Raw genomic sequence first — 25,361 nt, forward strand, 5'->3', positions numbered from 1 at the left:
AACTGTGTGATCACGCTCGCCTTAGCCGATGTGAGTAAGACCTTTAAACAGGTCAACATTCACAAACTGGCAAGTTTCTTCACTGACATTTTCAACCTGTCCCTGGCCGAGTCTGCAATACATACATGTTTCAAGCAGACCACCATAGTCCCTGTACCCAAGAACACCAAGGTAACCTGCCTAAACGTCTGTAGCCATGAAGTGCTTTGAAAAGCTGGTCATGGCACACATCAAAACCATCATCCCAGAAACCCTAGACCCACTCCAATTTGCTTACCRATCCACAGATGACGCTATCTCTATTGCACTCAACACTGCCCTTTCCCACCTGGACAAAAAGAAGACCTACGGGAGAATGCTGTTCATTGACTACAGCTCAGCGTTCAACACCATAGTGCCCTCAAAGCTCATCACTAAGCTAAGGACCCTGGGACTAAACACCTCCATCTGCAACTGGATCCTGGATTTCTTGACTGGCTGCCCCCAGGTGATAAGGGTAGGCAACAACACATCTGTCACCCTGATCCACAACACTGATCCTCAACCCTCAAGGGTGCGTGTTTAGTCCTCTCCTGTACTCCCTGTTCACCCATGACTGCGTGGCCAAGCACGACTCCAACACCATCATTAAGTTCGCCGATGACACAACGGTGGTAGGCCTGATCACCGACAACAATGAGACAGCCTATAGGGAGGAGGTCAGAGACCAACGTGATCAAGACAAAGGAGATGATCGTGGACTACTGGAAACGGAGGGCCGAAAACACCCCCATTCTAATCGATGGGGCTGTAGTAGAGCAATTTGAGAGCTCAAGTTCCTTTGTGTCCACATCACCAACAAACTATCATGGTCCAAACACACCAGGACAGTCGTGAAGAGGGCACGACAATGCCTATTCCCACTCGGGAGACTGAAAAGATTTGGCATGGGTCCTCAGATCCTCAAAACGTTATACAGTTGCACCATCAAGAGCATCCTGACAGGTTCCATCACCGCCTGGTATGGCAACTGATTGGCCTCCGATCGCAAGGTGCTACAGAGGGTAGTGCGTATGGCCCAGTACATCACTGGGGCCAAGCTTCCTGCCATCCAGCACCTCTGTACCAGGCAGTGTCAGAGGAAGGCCTTAAAATATGCCAAAGACTCCAGGCACCCTAGTCACAGACTGTTCTATCTGCTACCCCACGGCAAGCGGTACCAGAGGGCCAAGTCTAGGTCCAAAAGGCTTATTAACAGCTTCTACCCCCAAGCCATAAGACTGTTGAACGGCTAATCAAATGGCTACCTGGATGCCTCCCCTGTGCTTGATCACAGAAATTACAGTTCACATGTTGTCTGAGTGAAACACGTACATTTACATTTACATTTAAGTCATTTAGCAGACGCTCTTATCCAGAGCGACTTACAAATTGGTGCATTCACCTTATGATATCCAGTGGAACAACCACTTTACAATAGTGCATCTAACTCTTTTAAGGGGGGGGGAGAGCCTGGAGACTCAAGGTCAGCCCTTTGCATAAATGTATGTGGAACCAGCTGTAGAGGTGAGAAAACAATACTTTTCATGATYAAGAATAGTAAAAAATTCCGCTCTCATACAAAATCACTCGTCAAGGAGGAACACATATGTCATAATGTTTAATGTCATATTATCATTCGATTCTAGTTATGTACAATTTGTGTTTTTCCCTTTTTCCTCTATTGTCCATGAATGTGAGATAATTTAGCCCTCCAGATGACAGACATATGATTGAAGGAACATTATTGTGTTCAGGTATTATGGCGTGAAATCTGAAATCAGAAACAAAACACACTCAAAATGAACTGGTTCGTCAACATGTGCCAGTTCGCTTGTATTACCTCCTTAAGTATCGCAGACTGCAACTACCATTGTCAGAGACAACCTCTGTAGCGGGTATGGTACATCCTCTGGTTCTTCGTAGGGATAAGTATCCTCCATACTTTGTGACGACTTGTTGTTAAGATGCTTGAGTTGTGGAAGGTTGGTGTTGAGATGCTTTTGAAATTCCTTGACCTTTCCAGGAGCAGACAATGGAGTTTATAGCCCCAAAGGAACACAATATTTGTAAAGAGAATAGTCCTAGTGCTACAAGGTAAGAGTCCCATGTCTTTTTTGTAGACATCAGCTGGCCTGTATATTGTGCCCTCAGTGTCGTGGAGGTTTGATCCAGTTCCTGATAGTCCACCTCTGTCCAGAGCACCTCTGGACCACCAGCCGTAGGCCGAAGCTTGCCTCTTTAGACATCTCCACCTCCAAACAACGACCAGTGTCTCTGCTGATTATTGGGCCGTTCTACAGAGGGAAGAGGAACAAGCTGTGGTTATAATTGCAGTATTAAAAAGCAATACAGTGACATTTTGAAGTTTTACCTGACTGAAGTCCCAAAGCCTTTGTGATGAGTGTGACGCTCCATCAAATTTTTTGAGACTTGGCGTCCGCCCTCGTCCCTCGTCCACCAGACACTTGGTGTTGGGCAGGAACGTAGTGGAGCCCAGGGGACCAAGCTGCAAAAGCCCTTCTGAGGTGTAACGGGCCAGCTAAAAAAACAAGTAAACGTCAAGTTCTGAAAGAAAATATGAAAGGTTATACACAAATACTATCTTTACAGACACCTACATACAGTAGTCGTTGGACAATACAACACTTGTTGAATACATCTGCAYACATAGGAATGGCACATGTTATTGTGTAATCCTTGAGCTGTCTCATGAGAAAGATCTTTCTCTATACCTTGAGTACAAAAGGTCATAGCGCCTCTTGAGCTGAACAAGAGCTGTCAAACCAGTGCCTGCTCTTTCAACAGCTGAACCACAACTACCCAGTGGAAAGGCCATCTTGAAACGAAAGATGAGATATGACCAAGTAAGCCTTCAATCCAGCTTTATTGAACTTCAATCAAATCCAATGCAAGGCCTGTCCTTAGTTACTGTTGAGATGTCCAACAAACATTTGCTGCGTAATTGACTTAAATACTAATGACAATGTAGACTTGATAGATACCACAGGGATACGTGCATTTATGTATGTGCCATGCTGATGAAGGCTACATTGTTTATGAGCGTAATGGACCAGATCCCTTAGGTGAGTACATGTTGTTATAAATGAGACCCAGTCTATCTGAAGGGTTCATTGTCATTTGACATTGTGAGCTTGATCTCTATTTCATTTCACACGACAAACGCAGCTTCAATCCMGTGAATGTCACAAGTAAGGGCACAGACGATTACAAAATCCAGTTTGAATTATTCACGGTGAACAACACTCAGGAAACTAGATGCCAGAGAGGATGTTGGAGCCCATCACAGGTGCTGCTGCACTATTCTGAGTAGAGGTAACCTTGTCAAATTGCCCTGTGCCAAGCCAATTCATTTGGAATTCACTGAATCACCATGCTAAAGCAAGCTAAATGAAAGCACAAACAACCACTGTAAGATGAACAATGAAAGGGCTTCAACGCAAATGGGTGGGGATGCATAATATATTGTGGACGTCTGCATGGGGCCAGAGTGTATGGGATAGTTATAAATGTTTTCCTGAACTAACATAAGAGCTTGTGTAAGAGGATTACATTTCTATGCATTCAAGCATATAAGGTTTTAAGAACTTTTCCTGACCTGAGATGTCATGCCATGACACGGGTAGAGAATCGCGCTGTTGTCATCGTTAGGTCCTTGGTCTAAGCAATAGCCACTGGCCTTGCTGTTTCGCACCTCACCATAGGTGATGGTGTCATTGTACACTCGCATCTCTGGATACACATTCTGCAAGTACCACTGGAAACTATGACATTGCAATTTCTTCCTCAAGGCGATTCTCTCAGAAACRTCTCCAAAATCAACTCCAGGGTTCTGTTGAGTTAGAAAACAATTCACAGCACCAAAATCAATGACCAGTTAAGACGCAATTGAGCTGTAGAATATTGGGGAACTACGCCTAGACTCACGTTGATGGGGATATTCCAGGCCATGTAGACGTGCGATTTGTAGTCATCCATCCACACCTCGGCTGCCCTCAAGGCATTGCGCTTTGCATAGTAATCAATGTCGTCGTTATAGGGTTTCCTGGTGCGCTCAATGTGTGCCACCCGAGCACACGGTAACACCTCCATACTCCCCCCGCATTGCCATACCTGAGACATAACATAGACAGTTCAAGAAAGAGAAAGAAAGAAAGAAAGAAAGAAAGAAAGGAAGAAAGAAAGAAAGAAAGAAAGAAAGAAAGAAAGAAAGAAAGAAAGAAAGAAGTAAAGAAGCCTGACCACAATAGTAATATAGCATTATATTCTAAAAATAAATCTTGTTGAGAGAGGTGCCGCCGAGGCAATTGCCCACAGGSACATGGAAAGCTGTTAACACCTTGCAATTGCCAGGACATTTTTCAGGCAAAGGGCCACTTCATTGTGTGTATGATTATACTGTACTGGTGGTGTTGCCAGAATTCTTTTTTAGAGTACCTCTTCATACTCCAGTGCATTGAGCACAGCACAGAGAGGTGTTGTAGGGTTAACAAAAATATAATTTGGCTTAGATCTCTTTTGATACAATCAGCTGTCTCTCATTGGGTTTCTGCTGTTGTGCTGTCTCCCTTTCCCACTGTCTCCATTACCTGGACCACATGTTTTGTACTTTATTCCCCTCTCAGCGTAATAGGTGCAAACCTGGCATATCTCTCTCTCCCTCTCCCCCTCTCCCCCTCCCTCTCCCTCTCCCTCTCCCTCTCCCTCTCCCTCTCTGTCCTGCTGTCTCCTCTCATTTCCCGCACACTGCTGCTCACGTCATAACGATCACGTCGGAAGTGTGAAATAAGTCTGTGTGTCAGTGGGACGCTGGTAGATGACTGCAGAGTTCTGGAACACATTCAGTTCTCACACTGGGACACAACTTCCACATCAACGTCACTACAGACTTTTTTACAGTCTACAAACCAAAATATTCCTGTYTCCCAAAAACAATTAAACTATCTCAGTTATAGTATTAGAAAGAAAGGGAATTCAAATGGGTCCAGKCTTTTGGGAAATAACTGATGGACAAATCACCTGACACAGACCATTTTTTGGTGCACTATAAGGGCATGTTTTTGTTATTCAGCAGTATACCAGGTGGTGCAGTGCAGGATAACTTCCATCCATATTCATGCCAACTGGTCTCCCTGTATGCTTAGAGCCTAATGATTCCTTAATGATCTGAGCAGAGCCAAACAAAACATGCAGGGAGAGAATTTAGTCAGAACAGACCCMTATGTTTTAATGACATGCCATTGATGCCAAGTCACAAATTATTTTARGACCTAAGTTAAATGATCGGATTGAATATTCCATTCTGTTTGATAGTAAAACTGACCCTGTATATAGTGTGCTTACTTTGTTGTGTTCTTCTTATTTCTTATTTGTATTACTTGTGTGTTTTTGTTCTACCTTTTGTTATGTTTAGTACTACATTGATATTGATTACTGAATTGTTGGGTTTAGAGCTGGCAAGAAAGGCATTTCACTGTACTTGTGCACGAGACTTAAAACTAAACTTGTTTTGAATCATACTTCAGATAATGGCAGCCTATCCCTTTTTAAAAGATATTGAAATCTATTTGGATCAGGGCCAAAATATAGAGAAAAATTTGCTGCCGTTACATTCATATTAATTCCCACCCATATCYTTTTTACTGTGACAGCGCTTAATTGAACTTCATGCATCTCTTACAGCACACAAACACTTGAACTCTCCAGTCACAATTACATAATGATTTTCTTGCTTTTTATCACATTGTAATGGCTAACACATAACGGACCACAGAACATACTGTATTGATCAGTTCTTAGTTTAAGCCTGTACCACTTAGAAACTTACCCTCATGCCCAATTCAATGTTCTCTCCTCCATACACCTCCATGCCTGGGTCTAGAAGGCCAATCTCTTCAAAGTATTCTCTGTTCACCACAAAGGAGCAGCCAATCATGGCAGGGGTCCTGAACGGAGAAATAACAGATTAAGGCCTAGCAGCATACCCTGTACAGAAGCGAGTTGGAACATCTTGTATATTTTAAGAACATGTTTTTCAAGCCCACGTTTTCTGTCTATAGAAAGCCTACACACCCTTGGATTTCTTCACTGTTTATTCTGTTGCAAAGTGGGATTCAAATGGATTTCATTGTCATTTCTTTGTCAACGATCAACACAAAATACTCTAATGTCAAAGTGGAAGACAAATTCCAACATTWGTTTTTGAGTAATGAAAAATAAAACACTAATATACACTAATATGTAAAACACTAACATGTTGGAAATACCTTTGGTAGTGATTACAGCTGTGAGTCTTCTTGGGTAAGTCTCATAAGAGCTTTGCACACCTGGATTGTGTAATATTTGCACATTATTCTTTTCAAAATACTTCAAGCTCTGTCAAGGTGTTGGGGATCATCGCTAGACAGCAATTTAAGGAGGCAGTTACTCTGCCTGATGTGTTGTGTTGGATTTGCCCCAAACATTTAGGCCAAAACGTGTATTCCTTTGCCATGTTTTTTAAAGTATTACTTCAGTGCCTCGTTGCATACATTGCATGTGTGATGGAAATGTTCTCTGTGTGTATCAAAACAAATCAAATTGTATTTGTCACATGCGCCGAATACAACAGGTGTAGTTGTATTCCTTACAGTGAAATGCTAACTTACAAGCCCTAACCAACAATGCAGTTTTAAGAAAATACTTATGGCTTGGGGGTAGAAGCTGTTTAGAAGCCTCTTGGACCTAGACTTGGYGCTCCGGTACCGCTTGCCGTGCGGTAGCAGAGAGAATAGTCTATGACTAGTGTGGCTGGAGTCTTTGACAAATTTTAGGGCCTTCCTCTGACACTGCCTGGTATAGAGGTCCTGGATGGCAGGAAGCTTGGCCCCGTGATGTACTGGGCCGTATGCACTACCCTCAGTGGTGCCTTGCGGTTGGAGGCCGAGCAGTTGCCATACCATTTACATTTACATTACATTTAAGTCATTTAGCAGACGCTCTTATCCAGAGCGACTTACAAGGCAGTGATGCAACCCGTCAGGATGCTCTCGATGGTGTGGCTGTAGAACCTTTTGAGGATCTCAGGACCCATGCCAAATCTTTTCAGTCTACTGGGGGAATAGGTTTTGTTGTGCCCTCTTCACGACTGTCTTGGTGTGTTTGGACCATGTTAGTTTGTTGGTGATGTGGACACCAAGGAACTTGAAGATCTCAACCTACTCCACTACAGCCCCATTGATGAGAATGGGGGCGTGCTCGGTCCTCCTTTTCCTGTAGTCCACAATCATCTCCTTTGTCTTGATCACGTTGAGGGAGAGGTTGTTGTCCTTGCACCACACGGCCAGGTCTCTGACCTCYTCCCTATAGGCTGTCTCGTCGTTGTCGGTGATCAGGCCTAACACTGTTGTGTCATCGGYAAACTTAATGATGGTCATATGTTTAGAATAATGCTGCTTTGTAATTACATGTCTTGGTTGGGTTCATGCGAGTGACGGATTGACTACACACAGRAATAAACCATAATATCACTGATAAGCAATTTGGCAGTACGCCCAGAACATTGCTCTGGTAACCAAAAGGCACAAAAGGAGCATCTCAGTTTCAAGGTCCCAGCTATGAAAGAAAAAGCCTTGTGAGGTATCAGTCAGTCACATGCAGGAACCAACATTAAAAATGAATAATGAAACATGTAAATCATGCTTACMGTATATGACTTGTTTGTGTAGCATCAAGCTTGGATTGAGTTGGTGAACCTCTCCGGCCGTGATAATAAAGAGGGATTCATTTAATACTGACTTCAGGTGTCCCTGGTGTTGAATTTCCACCACACATGTTTTGGAATATTCTGTATATTTATATTCTTCTTTTCACTCTGTTATTTAGGTCATTATTGTGGAGTCACTACAATGTTGTTGATCCATCCTCAGTTCTCTCCCATCACAGTCATAGAACCTTGTAGCTGTTTTAAAATCACTAATGACCTCATGGCGGCAGCCCTAATAGTGATGGGGGGAAAAATCTATACAGTTACATATCGGGATATTATGTCTGACGATATACTACATGACCAAGTGGTATGTCGACACCTGCGCATCAAACATCTCTTTCCAAAATCCCCCCTTTGCTGCTATAACAGCCTCCACTCTTCTGGGAAGGTTTTCCACTAGATGTTGGAACATTGCTGCGGGGACTTGCTTCCATTCAGCCACAAAAGCCTTAGTGAGGTCGGTCACTGATGTTTGGGCGATTAGGCCTGGCTCTCAGGTGGCGTTCCAATTCATCCCAAAGGTGTTTGATGGGGTTGAAGTCAGGGCTCTGTGCMGGCCAGTCAAGTTATTCCACACCGATCTCAACAAACCAGTTCTGTATGGACCTCACTTTGTGCACAGGGGCATTGTAATGCTGAAACTATCATGACACAAGGCGAGACCCAGATGCAGACACAGGAGGCAGATGGTTGGAGTTTTACAATATTTATTAATCCAATAGGGTAAGTCAAGAGAATGGTCGTGGACAGGCAAAAGGGTCAAAACCAGTACAGAGTCCAAAAGGTACTGAAGGGCAGGCAGAATCAAGGTCAGKGCAGGCAGGATGATCAGGCAGGCGGGAAAGTAGTCCAGAGACAGGCAGGGGTCAAAACCGGGAAGACTATCAAAAAGAGAATAGCAAAAGGAGTACGGGAAAATCATGCTGGTTGACTTGAGCTTCAAGTTYCTTGGTGTCCACATCAACAACAAACTAGAATGGTCCAAACACACCAAGACAGTCGTGAAGAGGGCACGACAAAGCCTATTCCCACTCAGGAAACTAAAAAGATTTGGCATAGGTCCTGAGATCCTCAGAAGGTTCTACAGCTGCAACATCGAGAGCATCCTGACTGGTTGCATCACTGCCTGGTACGGCAATTGCAAGGCACTACAGAGTGTAGTGCATACTGCCCAGTACATCACTGGGGCTAAGCTGCCTGCCATCCAGGACCTCTACACCAGGCGGTGTCAGAAGAAGGCTCCCAAGCCATAAGACTCCTGAACAGGTAATCAAATGGCTACCCGGACTATTTGCATTGTGTGCCMCCCAACCCCTGTTTTACGCTGCTGCTACTCTCAGTTTATCATATATGCATAGTCACTTTAACTATACATTCATGTACATACTACCTCAATTGGGCCGACCAACCAGTGCTCCCGCACATTGGCTAACCGGGCTAWCTGCATTGTGTCCTGCAAACCCCTCTTTTACGCTAYTGCTACTCTCTGTTCATCATATATACATAGTCACTTTAACCATATCTACATGTACATACTACCTCAATCAGCCTGACTAACCGGTGTCTGTATGTAGCCTCGCTACTTTTATAGCCTCGCTACTGTATAAAGCCTGTCTTTTTACTGTTGTTTTATTTCTTTACTCACCTATTGTTCACCTAATACCTTTTTTGCACTATTGGTTAGAGCCTGTAAGTAAGCATTTCACTGTAAGGTCTACTACACCTGTTGTATTCGACGCACGTGACAAATAAACTTTGATTTGATTTGATTTTACTAACATGCAAGATGAACTGGCACAGAGAGACAGGAAACACAGGGATAAATACACTGGGGAAAATAAGCGACACTTGGAGGGAGTGGAGACAATCACAGGAACAGGTGAAACAGATCAGGGCGTGACAKAAACAGGAAAGGACCTTCCCCAAACTGTTGCCACAAAGTTGGAAGCACATAATCTTCTAGAATGTCATTGTATGCTGTAGGGTTCAGATTTCCCTTCACTGGAACTMAGGGGCCTAGCCCAGACCATGAAAAACAGCCTCAGAACATTATTCCTCCTCCACCAAACTTTACAGTTAGCACTATGCATTTGGGCAGATTYGTCCGTCGGACTGCCAGATGGTGAAGCGCGATTCATCACTCCAGAGAATGCATTTCCACTGCTCCAGAGTACAGTGGCGGCGAGCTTTACACCACTCCAGCAGACATTGTATATCATATCATATTTTTTATTTATTTTTATTTATTTCACCTTTATTTAACCAGGTAGGCCAGTTGAGAGCAAGTTCCCATTTACAACTGCAACCTGGCCAAGATAAAGCAAAGCAGTGTGACAAAAACAACAACACAGAGGTACACATAAACAAACGTACAGTCACTAACACAATAGAAAAATCTATGTACAGTATGTGCAAATGTAGAAGATTAGGGAGGTAAGGCAATAAATAGGCCATAGAGGCGAAATAATTACAATTTAGCATTAACACTGTAGTGATAGATGTGCAGATGATGATGTGCAAGTACATATACTGGGGTGCAAAAGAGCAAGAAGATAAATAACAATATGGGGATGAGGTAGTTGGGCGTGCTATTTACCGATTGGCTGTGTACAGATACAGTGATCGGATGTTGTAGTTGGGGATGGAAATTTCTGGGTTTTTGGTGGCCTTCCTAAGCCAGGATTCAGACATGGCTAGGACATCAGGGTTGGCGGAGGGTGCTAAAGCAGTGAATAAAACAAACTTAGGGAGGAGGCTTCTAATGTTAACATGCATGAAACCAAGGCTTTTACAGATACAGAAGTCAACAAATGAGAGYGCCTGGGGAATGGGAGTGGTGCTGAGGGCTGCAGGGCCTGGGTTAACCTCTACATCACCAGAGGAACAGAGGAGGAGTAGGATAAGGGTACGGCTAAAGGCTATAAGAACTGGTCATCTAGTGCGTTCAGAACAGAGAGTAAAAGGAGCAGATTTCTGGGCGTGGAAGAATAGATTCAAGGCATAATGTACAGACAAGGGTATGGTAGGATGTGAGTACAGTGGAGATAAACCTAGGCATTGAGTGACGATGAGAGAGGTTTTGTCTCTAGAGGCACTAGTTAGGCCAGGTGTATTGACATTAGGGAGAGGCATGTGTAGCCAAGTGATCATACCGTCCAATGAGTAGCATTAGGTGAATCAGGGAGCCGATTCAGTAGTCGCTACTACGCTAGGCGAGCTGGAGACACGGCGATTCAGACAGGTAGCGGGCCGGGGATAGCAGATGGGCCTTTGGCGATGTCGGAACGGAAGGGCCTGTTGAAACCACCTCGGAGGATTACGTCAGCAGACCAGTCGTGATGGATTGGCGGGGCTCCGTGTCGGCAGTAAAGGGTCCAGGCCAATTGGCAAAAGAGGTATTGTAGCCCAAGAATTAGCTGGTGGACCTCTTCGGCAAGCCGGGAGATGGGCCTAGCTCGAGGCTAGCTCAAGGCTAACTGGTGCTTGCTTCGGGACAGAGATGTTAGCCAGGGGTAGACACTCGGATTGAAGCTAAGTATGCTGCGAAGATCTGGTGTAAAGGTTCAGCTTGCGGTAGGACTCCTGAGATGTGGTAGACTGGCAGGTATTGACCGAGCTGAGGCTGGCTGGTGTCCAAGTTAACGGTGAAGAACGCTAGCAGTGGCTAACTGACTACTAGCTTTTAGCTAGTTAGCTGGCTAGCTGCTGATGGGGGTTTCGGTTCTAAAGTATAAAAATAGCAGATCCGTACCACATTGGGTGAGGCAGGTTGCAGTAGAGTATATTCAGTCCATTGATGGAAAGTGAGATTAAAATATATATGAAAAAACAAGGAAAACGATATATAAAACGATATTTACACGGGACAAGACAAAACACACGTCCGACTGCTACGCCATCTTGGAACCAGTACAATTGCGGCGAGCTTTACACCACTCCAGCCGACGCTGTATATCATATCATATAATTTTGACAATATCGCAATATAATTTTGCGCTAGTTGGCTGTACCTGCACCAAAACTCTATTTTTCCTTCATAGCTTGATCATCTTCTTTTTAAATGGGGAGACAATTTGTTTTCATCACTTTTATTTCAGCAAACTAATTTTCTCATGGCTCTCTCTTGTGCTGTACCTTTACAGCAGGCATATGGTGAGCAGTATGTTTGAAACATCGAATCGCAATAAAATCACAGTAGGAAATCGCAATACATATAGAATCGGGGGAATTTCAATACATCATATCGGCACCTAAAKTTCGTGAAATTATTGTGAGGTCCCTGGCTATTCCCAGCCTTAATCCCTAAGCATACCTTCCTGTAATAGAGCTCAATTCAGAAGGACGACTACATCTTTGTGTCTGGGTGCTTTAATACATCATCCAGAGCATAATTATTAACTTGGCCATGGTTAAAGAGATATTCAGTGTCTGATTTGTTGTTGTTACCCATCTACTAATCATTGCCCTTCTTTATGTAGCTTTCGAAAAGCTTGTTGGTCTTTGTAGTTGAATCTGTGCTTGAAATTCAATATTTGACTGAGGGACGGACCTTACAGTTGTTCAAAAATCACATCAACCCCTATTATTTCACACAGAGTGAGTCCATATAACTTATTATGTGATTTGTTGAGCCAAATTTGACTTCTGAATTAATTTAGGCCTGCCTAAAAAAAGGGGGTGAATACTTATTTAATTTGTATTAATTTCAAAGAATGTGTAGAATTTTCTTTTCACTTTGMCATTATGGACTATTTTGTGTAGATCAATGACAAAAATTACAATTAAATCTATTTCAATCCAACTTTGTAATGCAATAAAATGTGAATAGTAGGGGTGTAGACTATCGATAGRAAATGTATTGCAGAATATTGCATCAGAGAACTGCCCCAATAATGTCCGAGAGACATACTGTACTTTTCCCATACCTGATGGGGGCCGTCTCATCTCCTTTGTCCTGCCAGGCCTGAGGGGGGGTGATGTACATACACCACAGGCCCCAGTTGTAGCCATGGGCCGCGTTAGCATACTGCTGCACCTCAAACGTGTTGTACTTGATGTTGTCGATCGAYGGTAGAATAATACGTGTTCGATCCTCCCTGATTCTGGTTAGGATTGGCTCTGCCCTGTCCAAGGAGGAAAGGAAACGCATTTTAGTCACATTTTTTATCTCTATAAATATTCTAAAGGTGCTTGAGATGTTTACTGGTAACTGTACACTGTGGTGTTCATGCTGACATGATAGGAAAAGCATGACAGTAAATCATGTTTCTGTCATCTCATCTGTTCCCAGGGGGAAAATGGGGCCACCACAGTCTGTTCAAGCGTTTAATCATCATCATCAAAACATCCTGAATCCTCACTGCTAGCAGAGGAAGGTACTGTACAGTTCTCATCTTCCCTTACACTTGACAGCTTATTTTCCATTTCACATCCGTTCCAGAGAACAAAACCAAATAAATAGTCATTTATGTACTGTAGCTAGCAGTTCTATGTGTTACAACTGTAGTGAAACACTGATGGCCTCACATGTGGGTCGTTCCACCTCAAAAAGCACAAGAAAGAGGATTTCGACACCCACAGTCTCAGAATGCTCTGAGAATGCATCCAAATTGGCCATTWTATACTTGTTTTTGGATTGGGATTGGCATGGGGTGTGCAGGGGTGCGTGGGGGGCTTTTGATCATGTCTTTGGATTCTTCATGTCTTACTCAATGTTTGAAAAAAGTTTGGACCAAATTGGATGTTAGGTACTATACTTAGTTAATATTATATGAATCCTATAAATTAAAATGGACAATTTGGGTGCAATCAATTAGCTTAATTTCTCAGAGATCAGATTATATTTCAACAAAAGAATTTTGCAGGAATGCTAATCTTATCTGTTTCTAACTACAGAAACAATTTCAGATGGTGGGTGTCATGGCTTACTGAAATGACATGGAACGACCCATGGGACGCATGGTGTGTTCAATKGTTTTTCAGTGTAAAACTTGACTGATGCAATCAGATATCATTTCCATTGTGGACATAACTTTTGCAATATGAGTGCAGTTAAGGAGTCTACATTTCACAGTTGCAATATCATTTTTAGAACAAATAGGGTTAACTTCTGAGAGAGAGTGTCACCTTGCCTGAAATAATTCCTCTTTCTAAAGTGGTRTGGTGAAGATGGATTGTGGTGACTACTGTACCTCCTTGTCTTTCCATTACTGAGAGAAAGGAATACCTCTGATTTTCAAATAAAAATGCTCTTCTGTCAGATGCACAAACACTGTCAGCAGATCTCAGTGTAATGAATTCCAGGMTTAAAATAGTACAGTATATAGCTAGATATTGGAGGACATATGGCGGACGTATGGCACCTCAGTGTTGGGAGGAATCTGCATCTGATTKATGATAATGCATGAGACTATTTTAAACTCCTTTTCAAGTGTCAATCTGAGGGGAAATAAGAAGCTGTTCCTCACCATGCTGTGTTGAACTCAACATGTGCGTCAAAGAAGCCAACAACTGGTGCAGTGGCAGCTTTCCAGCCAAGGATTCTGGCCCGTATAAGTCCTTCCCGTCTGCTATTTCTCACCATCTTCACTAGGCCTGGGTACTGCTTATTCACATACTGATCCAGATTCAGCTTTAGCTCCACTACAACAACAAGAATAATCAAGTGTTGGAGCTCAAACTAGAAAACCATAATTTCAAGGGTCTCTCTCTCTCTCTCTCTTGCGCTCTTTCTCTCCCTCTTACACACACACACACACACACACACACACACACACCACACACACACACACACACACACACACACACACACACACACACACACACACACACACACACACACACACACACACACACACACAACACACACACACACACACACACACACACACACACACACACACACACTGTAAAAGCCCTTGTCTTACCACTGTCACTGTTGTCGTCCACCAGGATGATCTCCTTGAGGATGTGTGCAGGTGTGTGATTGACCAGGCTGTGGACTGACCGTAGGATCACTGACAAGGCCTCGTTTACAAAGATGAACACCACCGTCATCTGAGGGAGGTCMTCTGGGTAAGTCATCAGCTTGCACCTGTCAACACAATTTAGTGAGAAGCTGTCACATCAGTACCCTAAACTCATAATGCTTTATTATGTTACCTTCTGGTTTACAAGCTGTGAGGGCAGGGTTTAGGACCTACTTTTTCGGCCTGTAGTCAGGAATGGATCTATCCAGTGGGATTTGATTGCTCAGCTGTGCATTGTAGCCGTACTCTTCATACTTTTCCCCATCTGGGTCGCGGACAGGGTTTCTCAGAGTTGCAGGGGTCCTGGCCTGCCCCTGTCCCTGGCCCACTCGTCCCTCCAGTACCCCAACCGGCTTTCCCAGACCTGTGGAAAGTCMGAGGAAAATGTCAGACTCATTTTGCAAACTGTCTGAGGTGCCTCTGGATCACAAAAGCAAGCAAGCTGTTACACTTTTCATCTCAATGTGTCAGTCATTTGAGCTGTCTCTTTTCCCTCGAGAACGTAAACAAAAGTGAGCATCTAGATTCATTAGAGTTGGCAATTGAAGTTTAGACAAGATAAAAAATTGACACATCTACTGTCTGCAGCACCTTGTCTGTGAAATTATAATAGGTTAATAAATCTTAATAAACTCCCAGTCTGACTGACAAACAGGATAGCCAAGGATAAAGGAAACTGAAGGCTATTATTATTATTCACCTAGACTTTACTGGTGGGAAGTAATACACAGGGGGACAGGGGACAGGATGATTGACTTGTACTGTGAGTAGAATGGCTTATACTGTCAGTATTACAGCAGGACCTGGCATCTTGCTAATCCAACTTCTGAACTGATTATGCATTTAAACACTGAATTATGAGTGTCACAGTCAAAACATTGGGAATGAGTTCAAGCAATTATTGGTTGAATAAATTGATTGAATTAGCTTGTCCCTTGGGGGGATTTTATAAAGCAAATGCATCATACAACACCACATTGGATAAGGAAAGGAATCAGTAAATGTGATATAACCGTCAAACCTGCTGCAGAAATGTCCCCAACTGGCTTGAATTACATCAGTGACCTCCTGATATATAACCTCAGGATCATGGGGTATAGAGATTTCTTCTTGGGACTGCTTGTTTTGTGCAGCAAAAGAAGAGRTGATATTTCAGGATAACTACTTTGTCCTCTACATTTGTTTACAGCAAGGTTGAGACCCATCAATTAAGGCTGACAGCATCCATCCTCCTAAACTGCTTTGTGGTGGAGTCCAATTAAGCTCCTCAAAGACAATGTTGCTAACTATTTTAGGTGCTAAAAAGAGGGGCCATGGACATTACCCTTCTCATGGAGAGCTACTGGATGTGCAGGCTTTTGTTCCAGACAGTCCTCTAAAACAAATCTGATTCAGCACCTTATTAGTGTCTCTCCAGTAAGAGWGTTGGCCACCTCTACGTGAGGATGATGTTCATTGACTACAGCTTAGCGTTCAACAYCATAGTGCCCTCCAAGCTCATCACTAAGCTAAGGACCCTGGGACTGAACACCTCCATCTGCAACTGGATCCTGKACTTCCTGACGGGCTTCCCCCAGGTGATGAGGGTAGGCAACAACATATCCACCACGCTGACCCTCAACATGGGGGCCCCTCAGGGGTGCGTGCTTAGTCCCCTCCTGTACTCCCTGTTCACCCATGACAGTGTGGCCACACATGACTCCAACACCATCATGATGTGTGCCGATGACACGACGGTGGTAGGCCTGATSACCGACRACRATGAGACAGCCTATAGGGAGGAGGTCAGAGACCTGGCAGTGTGGTGCCGGGACAACAACCTCTCCCTTAACRTGAGCAAGACAAAGGGGCTGATCGTGGACTACAGGAAAAGGACGGGGCTATAGTGGAGCAGGTTGAGAGCTTCAAGTTCCTTGGTGTCCACATCACTAAGGACCTATCATGGTCCAAACACACCAAGACAGTCGTAAAGAGGGCACGACAACGCCTATTCCCCCTGAGGAGGCTGAAATATTTGGCATGGGACCTCAGATCCTCAAGAAGTTCAACAGCTGCACCATCAAGAGCATCCTGACWGGTTGCATCACTGTTTGGTATGGCAACTGCTCGACATCCGATCGCAAGGCGCTACAGAGGGTAATGTGTACGGCCCAGTACATCACTGGGGCCCGAGCTTCCTGCCACCTAGGACCTCTGTACCAGGTGGTGTCAGAGGAAGGCCTTAAACATTTTCAAAGACTCCAGCCACCCAAGCGGTACGGGACCGCCAAGTCTGGGACCAAAAGGCTCCTTAACAGCTTTAACCCCCAAGCCATGAGACTGCTGAACAGCTAATCAAATGGCCACCTGACTATTTGCATTGACCCCCTTATTTTATTTGTCTTTTTATTTATTTTGTTGCACTGACTCCCTTGCACTGGCTCTATGTACACTCACTGGACTCTAAACACACACTCACACATACTCCACTGACACTCCAGCACACAAAACACACACACACACATGAGTATTGATGTCACACACACACACATACGTTCACATTCCTTCACACTCTTCACATACTCTGCTGCTACGCTCTGTTTATTATCTATTCATAGTCACTTTACCCTACCTACATGCACATATTGCCTAAATKACTTTGACTAACCTGTACCCCTGCACATTGACTTGGTACCGGTACCCTTTGTATATAGCCMCWTTATTGTTATTTTATTGTGTTACTATTTTATCCTTTAGTTTATTTAGCAAATTTGCATTGTTGGTTAAGGGCTGGCAAATAAGCCTTTCACGGTAAGGTCTACTACACATGTTGTATTCGGATCATGTGACAAATAATATTTTATTTTATTTGAACAAACAAACAAATGTCTGGCCAATCACACATTGTATATACAGTAATAGTGTTAATTATCTGGAATGTTATTTTATATAAAACATAAAGTATAACTCTCCATATGGATTCGACTAGGGATCATCAACTAMATTTTTTTCTTGAGTGAATGGTCTGGGGGCCAGAACATAATTATAAATAATTTATAGACTGCACATTGACCGCAAGAAGCCCAAACAGATATCATATTTSACTAAAACAGAATAATTTCAAACCTTGCTTACAWTTGTGTACGATCACATATCTCTGTATTATGCGTGGGAATTAGGGTTGCAAGGGGTCGGAAACTTTCCGGTAAATTTCCGTAATTTTYCTGGACATTTTCCAARGGAAGTTAAGCCCGGGAATTTGGGGAATTTTGCTTAAATTCATCAAAAARGTTAGCTTATAACAGTGAACCTTTTTTGTGGGATACACATAAGGCAATTCTAGGTCTTGTGGCATATTTTGGTTATACTATCCCCAACTCAATTGGATAGCAACCCTCTGCATGCACAGTACATTCTTCCGTCACATGTACAGCTGATTCTCAAGATCTTGCACACKAATGAGATGCTATTGAGCCCACACGACTACACAGTCTGAGCCAAGGATTACATGCTTTCTGATAAGTTTTGATTACAATACTGGGTGGGGTGAATATATTTTATATGACATACATTATTTWTTTGTTAACTAGTAAATAGTARCCTACAGCAAMGTGTGTTTTTAAATCATTTCTAACTTGTTAACAATTTCTGCTAATTCGTTTTTGCTACCATGTGGGTGTTAGCTTTCTTGAGCCTGCTAACTGAGCCYGCTAACTGTGTTAATTCACCTGTTTCCATACATGTTTCATTTTAAAACATTTATCTTACAAAGGAGTTGTTTAATCTAACTGCTTAACTATTTGATTTATMCGTACATGGAAWTGTATTAGTTGTTTTTTTACTCMTTTTYTTCTAATCTTTACAGGAAAATGCCACGGGCACTATCTGATGTAGACATTTCACTGCAGCTAATGTAGAGGGRAAAGCTCTGTACATTTGCAAATACTGTGCMAAGTCATATGTGAAGAATGCAACAAAGATGCAGAATCATCTGGCCAAGTGCATAAAGTTCCCTCAGTGCTCACAACAAGCAATCTCTGACAAAAGTCCCTCTACTTCTATTCGAGGTGAAAATTATGAATCAAACACCTTATCGATGCATTGAATCTGCTCCTCAAGGACATCATGGCACTGAAAACAATGGATACACTCTACAAGAGAACCAAGGAAATGATTAGGTATGTGAAGGGTCATCAAGTTATAGCAGCAATCTACCTCACCAAGCAAAGTGAGAAGAATAAGAGCACCACATTGAAGYTGCCCAGCAACACCCGTTTCGAGTGGTGTTGTCATCATGTTTGACAACACCACCCGAATCATGTCTCCTGGAGGTGAAGGAGTCTCTCCAAGAAATGGCCATATCACAGTCTGCTGATATGGACAGCCCCATCAAGAGGATCCTCCTGGATGATGTATTTTGGGAGAGAGTGGTAAGCAGCCTGAAACTCCTGAAACCTATAGTAGTAGCCATTGCACGGATTGAGGGAGACAATGCCATCCTGTCTGATGTTCTGGATAAGAGCGTCTGCTAAATGACTTAAATGTAATGTAAATGTGTTCAGACTCTGCTTGCAGATGTAAGAGAATAAATCCCTACTGCCCTGCCCACATCACTGTTTCTCCAAGCAGAGGAAACTGCAGTTCTGAAATACATCAAAAAGCGTGAAGAGTTCTGCCTGAAGCCCATACACGCCGCAGCRKACATGTTGGATCCCAAGTATGCTGGCAAGAGCATCCTGTCTGGTGTAGAGATCAACAAGGCCTCTGGTGTCATCACTTCCGTGTCTCAAAACCTTGGCCTGGATGAGGCCACGGTTCTTGGCAGACTGGCGAAGTACACTTCCAAGCAAGGGCTTTGGGATGGAGATGCAATACAGCAGTCATGCCAACATATCTCATCAGCCACCTGGTGGAAGGGACTTTGTGGATCTAAGGCTGTTTCCCCTGTTGCCTCCATCATCCTCCAAATCCCACCAACATCAGTCGCCTCAGAGCGCAACTGGTCCTTGTTTGGGAACACACGCACCAAAGCATGCAACAGGCTGACCAATACAAGGGTTGAACAATTGGTGGCCATCTGGGCAAATTTGAGGATTTTTGAGCCTGACAACGAGCCATCCTCAACCAGGTTGGAAAGTGACAGTGAAGATGAGGCTTCAGTCTGATGTTCAAGAGGTGGACATTGAGGAGGTCCAGGAAGAAGACATTGAAGCCTCAGAAGCATTGAAGCCTTTGTTGTTCAGTGAAATCATCCCAGGTAAAGTCAATTTATTTAATTAAAGTTCAATTCGTAACTAAATTGTTTTTAAAAATTTCTATTGGAAGGATTTAATTATTTTAACTACTTATGATAAGGTAAAAGGTTTATGTTTCTGTCTCCATATGATAAGGTCAATTTATCCAATGCAAAAAACATCTACTGKTAAATGGTATTAATATTAATTTGCATATATTTCCATTAATTCCCATATATTMCCGTTAATTCCCATATATTCCCGTTAATTCCCATATATTCCCGTTAAATCCCACGGAAAGTTTCCACCTCTGAATATTCCACAAAATGTGCAACCCTAGTGGGAATACTTGGGAACATATTTCCAAAATGAAAATCACTTGGAGCTGATTTGCTGGTGTTTTTACAGTCGTTTATGTCAAACAATAAAAAATTGACAAATAAAATCACCCAAGGGCCAAGTTCGGCCTGAGGGCCGCCAGTTGGGGAACCCTGGATTAGACTTTTATAATGCCGTTCTTTTGGAGAAAAACAGAGCCCTTTGTCTGGGTTATTTTTGAATTATGTAAAAGCAGATTAGACATTTAGGCTGAAAGCGATGCTGGGAGTGGGACTATAATGGATGAGGTGGATGTGGGCCAGGTTGATCGGTTATTCCAATTTAAGCGAATGACAAATCCCATGGGTTGTACAACAGCTGAGATGTGGCAAATCAAAGAAACACTGTAAAATGCATGATTTACTCAGTCGGGGCACTATAAAAGTAATTCATAAAGCACTGATGTGGGGTRAAATAAAGTTGCACCAAGCTGACTCTTGGTGTTCATGATCACATGGATCAATCATTTACCGTTCAATTGATGGTAGACCACGTCCTCAAGATGCTCAAGCCTCTGAAGAATAGCTTGCTTCTCCACAAAGTTAGTAACTTTCCCATTTCTGCGGTTAGATCTTTGCACAGTGGTCCTGCCGTTCTTCAGGAGTTCCTCTGGGCGATCCTGAATTCTGCAGTAAACCGAGAACAGTATAATACCCACAAACATGCAGATGTTTAAAGTCAACAAAGTTTTTATCTGCCGTGCGCCAGCCATGAAACCGAAGGGAAACCGACAACATCTACCYGTGATAGAAAAACATGCACAATCCAAGTTTGGTGACCGATCTTTGTTTATGTGTATAAGGCACGTATCGTCATCATAGCCACCTCAGTGCTCCCGCGCAGAAAATTAGATATCMTGTCATCAGCACCACTTTCGCCGCAGGGATTATAGTAGGCAAGAAGACTGTATATAAAAACAATCCACCCAAATTGAATCTCATTGCCATTCCATTGCACAGGTTATCCTCTCCAAAGTGGTTCAAGAGAGAAGAGATTTTAGGACGAATTCCTGCACCCCCAACCAACTGCTTACACTGCCACATCGTTAGAACGACAGAATCTCTCGCGCAATTGAGCAAACGTTGCCAATTGTTTTCCACTTGCCAGTAGTAKGCTAAAATTGATGACAAAAGAAGCTAGAGTAGGTATTATCCCTTCTGGTTTCACTCAGTCACCCTTSTTGATGATTTAAAAAAATCATGAAACAAAAAAAATACCAAGGMGTTACTGACGAGACATTAATGTAATCCTTACTCGCAGTTTCTCATGCTCGCTTGATGAAGACTGTTTAGAAGGCTATAGATAAAAGGCCCAAGGTATGTCCGATATCGCGCGGATGCTCTCTGCGTCTGTCTGTACAGAGAGATAAAAGCATTATTGTTACTGGTCTCTCTCTCTCTCAAATCAAATCAAATTGTATTAGTCACATGCGCCGAATACAACAGGTGTAGTAGACCTTACCGTGAAATGCTTACTTACGAGCCCCTAACGCAACAATGTAGTTTAAAAAATACGAATAAGAATATCCCTCTCTCTCTCTCTCTCTCTCTCTCTCTCATGAAGAGCCCCTATTACAGTCAGTGTTCAAAGCTGATCAATAGTTGTTTTAATCAGTTGAGGTAACAATTGGTTTAATAGTTTTAACCCAGTTTGAGGTAAAAAAAATCGATAATCTGGTGCAATTTGTCACCAATTACTTTCAGCAGCTCTGACTTTATATAAAATGCCAATTGTATTTAAATGTTTTATCATTTGTAATCTATTGTGAACCCTTGTGATCTAAACCTATTTCCCTTATTGATTAAGCAAGGTAACATGACTGGGCCTACTTCCATTATCAAAAACTAAGCCACCAAGGTCAAACAAGGATGTTTGGTGTGCTTTCTAGGAAACACCATGAAAAAAAGCCAGGAAGGTACACAATGTCATTCTGTGGAGTTTTGCTTGATGTGGTTTTTCGCTGTACAGTTATTTCCCAGGCGACCCCACAATAAAGCAGGCGGGTGCTGAATGTGCGTTGCTAATAATTACACAATCCACCCCGAGGCCAAACTGTTCCTCAGGGCAACGGTCAACAGTCTAGACGGGGGGGGGGGGGGGGGGGGGGGGGGGGGGGGGGGGGGGGGGGGGGGGTTTTGTGGGCCTCAAATCCCTATGGAATAAATAAAGCTTGTCCCAGAACATCCAATGATAATAAACACCTATGGAGAGAGAATAAATATCCCCACCCACACATAATCATTATCACATGATGTGTACAATTGCATAATTCCTTGAATAATAAAATACATATCATCAAGACCTAAATGATATTGCAGTAATAAAGGACTGAAGCCAGCTGTTAAATAATGCTACAGTAGCATAATGCATTGAAGAAGCTGCACCATAATCTAAAAARAGTCAAGAATAAAGACATGCATGTTTTCCAGGGCCCAATACTTGCAATACTTCTATTTACTTGGTCAAAGTGATCCAATAACTGTCATGGTCTGAGCACATTCATTTAATCTTTTCAATCTGATATGTGGATCTGCCAAATCCCTTATTTGCATCTAACAACATTAGCAAAACTGTTATTTGCTTGGTGAAATTGATTATGCAGACAAACCAAATCATCCATAGAGAATATTAATGTACAGCTTTACATCCATCAGCATAAACCTGACTTCATAAGATGTTTTATATTCTGGGTGAAAAGTGCTGAGGGCAGGTTAATGTTTCTAACAAAAGTTGATTTGTGACCAAAACCAGTATTTATTTTCAGCAAAGTGACAGGAATGAAAATGTCTGCACRGAACAGAAATGCCAACTGATAATATTGTCTTACTTGATCATGCGTTAAAGGGCACAGGACAATAGGTCAAATCAGGGATCATCAACTAGGTTCAGCCGTAATTACAAAGGATTTGTAGACTGCAAATTAACCACAACAATATATTATTTTTGACTAAAACATAATMATTTCAAACCTTGCTTGCATTTGTATACGATCGCATATATCTCTCTATTACACATGGGATACTTTGGAACAGATTTGGTGTTTTTACAGTCTTTTATGTCTAACAATAAAAAAGTGTTTCCCGCCAGTTGGGGTACCCTTGGCTAAAGCCACTTATCTTCCATTAAACTTGTTATTGTTTGAAAAACCCACTGAGCTTTAGCCACATGAAGTGTTTGTTAAGATATATTTGACAYTGGCAAAAGCCAGCCTGTCTGCACATTTTAAAGTTGGTTTTGCTTTTCTACCTTAAACCATTTGAGAGCAACAGCCCGGCCCTTCCATCTAGTAGCTATTCTGTAAACCAACACTACACATCATTGCTGAAGAATACCACATTGAAATCCACAACAACACCCAGAATATATCGCTTAAAAAGATACAGCAGAGGTGGCCTTGGGGATGACTGCCGGATTCTCTCTCTCGCTCTATCTAATTGGCCTTCCCAGTGAATCAATCCAAACACATTTCCCAGGCAATCCTGCCTCTGTATTAGCAACTGTCTAAAGCCATCTCATCCAACTGAGAGCCTGGGGCTGCCTCGGTGTCAGACACCCTCTCTTAGCCAGATTAACCTCACAACTTCATGAGCGCCATCAGGCTCCAGCTGCTTTGGTCACTGCTTCAGGAAACGGATTATACAGCACATCACAAGCAGAAGAAAGTTGGTGAGAATAACAATAATAGAGATCCTTGCCTCATTGCAATATGTAGTCTACCTAACATGTTTCAATGGCATTTGTTTCTTTGAAATCTGAGATGGAGGGGAGAGACAAGACACCATAGAGATCCTACTAAATTACTGTTCTAATTTCTAATTCTATGCAAGACACAGACAAGCTGCAGTTCTATCTTGTTGTCCTTGATCAGAGTTTTGTAATTTTGTATTGTCAGTTTGCTTAGCTATTATGTCTTCCATACGGTGACATTGAAAAGATTCAATATCATCGTTAGCTAAAGATGACAAAATTATTTTAATGAGGTATTAATGAGGTATCTGTCAGGTATTTCTGTTAGATGATGTGCAATGTGCACACAGAGAAATATTTKTACAGGTGAATGTGGAAGCTGTGGATAAACCATTCATTCCATAGTAAAAGGTACAATGTAAATGTTGGAGAACTGGATCCAACAGCACAATGAGTGACCTGGGATCCTAGAGATAGATAGAGGACTCATCTTTATATGTGTGCCATTATAGGATATGTGACAGCATGGGTAGAGCCATTGAGGCTACAACCTATAGGAATACCCACCCAGTTGACAACTTTGACTACTTTAAAATGGGGGAAGCATGGTGGAGGCCCTCAATGGCGCTGCCCATGCTAAAATAACATTTTGTCAACTAGAGGCCTCTATCATTCTCTGTGCTTGAATAGACCTGTGCTGCCCTCTACTGACAGACATGTTTCTGATTTCTCAAGGGGTTTTCAAAGAGCCAGGCATTACACCAGCAGAGGGCAGTGTAACACAAAATGAAATGGCTATGGTGACTGCCTGGGCCCATCTAGTATTGAATAACATTGAACAATTGCACTACACAATACTGATTATTCTTGCAATTTTGCCCTGTGATCTCTCAGATCTGTGCGTGACTGAAATGACAGTGTATATTTTGTATTTTTTGTATTTTATTCAGATCCCCATTAGCTGTTGCTGAAGCAGCAGCTACTCTTCCTGGGGTCCACACAAACATGAAACATGACAAAATACAGAAGAACATCAATACACAAGAATGGCTCAAGGACTAAACAACACACATTTGAAATAAGAACAATAGAACACATTACTGACAGTTACCGACATGACTGACAGTTACCGACATGACTGACAGTTACCCACATTACTGACAGTTACCCACATTACTGCCAGTTACTCACATGACTGACAGTTACCCACATTACTGACAGTTACCCACATTACTGCCAGTTACCCACATGACTGACAGTTACCCACAT

At 42.7% G+C, this 25,361-nt stretch overlaps 1 protein-coding gene across 1 annotated transcript; it reads right to left on the reverse strand.

The window, feature by feature from the left end:
* Positions 1-1,620: 1,620 nt before the first annotated feature.
* On the reverse strand, positions 1,621-21,864 carry LOC111961462 (polypeptide N-acetylgalactosaminyltransferase 9-like). Its single transcript, XM_023983756.2, has 10 exons — positions 20,877-21,864; positions 14,989-15,178; positions 14,713-14,879; positions 14,254-14,428; positions 12,712-12,909; positions 5,867-5,984; positions 3,967-4,152; positions 3,638-3,871; positions 2,393-2,560; positions 1,621-2,315 (listed from the first exon to the last, which is right to left on the reverse strand). Exons 1-10 carry the CDS (start codon positions 21,115-21,117, stop codon positions 2,169-2,171), a joined length of 1,824 nt encoding a protein of 607 aa, XP_023839524.1. The 5' UTR covers positions 21,118-21,864; the 3' UTR covers positions 1,621-2,168.
* Between the last annotated feature and the right edge of the window lie 3,497 nt (positions 21,865-25,361).

Source organism: Salvelinus sp. IW2-2015, linkage group LG4q.1:29 (assembly GCF_002910315.2).
Source record: "Salvelinus sp. IW2-2015 linkage group LG4q.1:29, ASM291031v2, whole genome shotgun sequence".
Lineage (NCBI taxonomy): Eukaryota > Metazoa > Chordata > Actinopteri > Salmoniformes > Salmonidae > Salvelinus > Salvelinus sp. IW2-2015.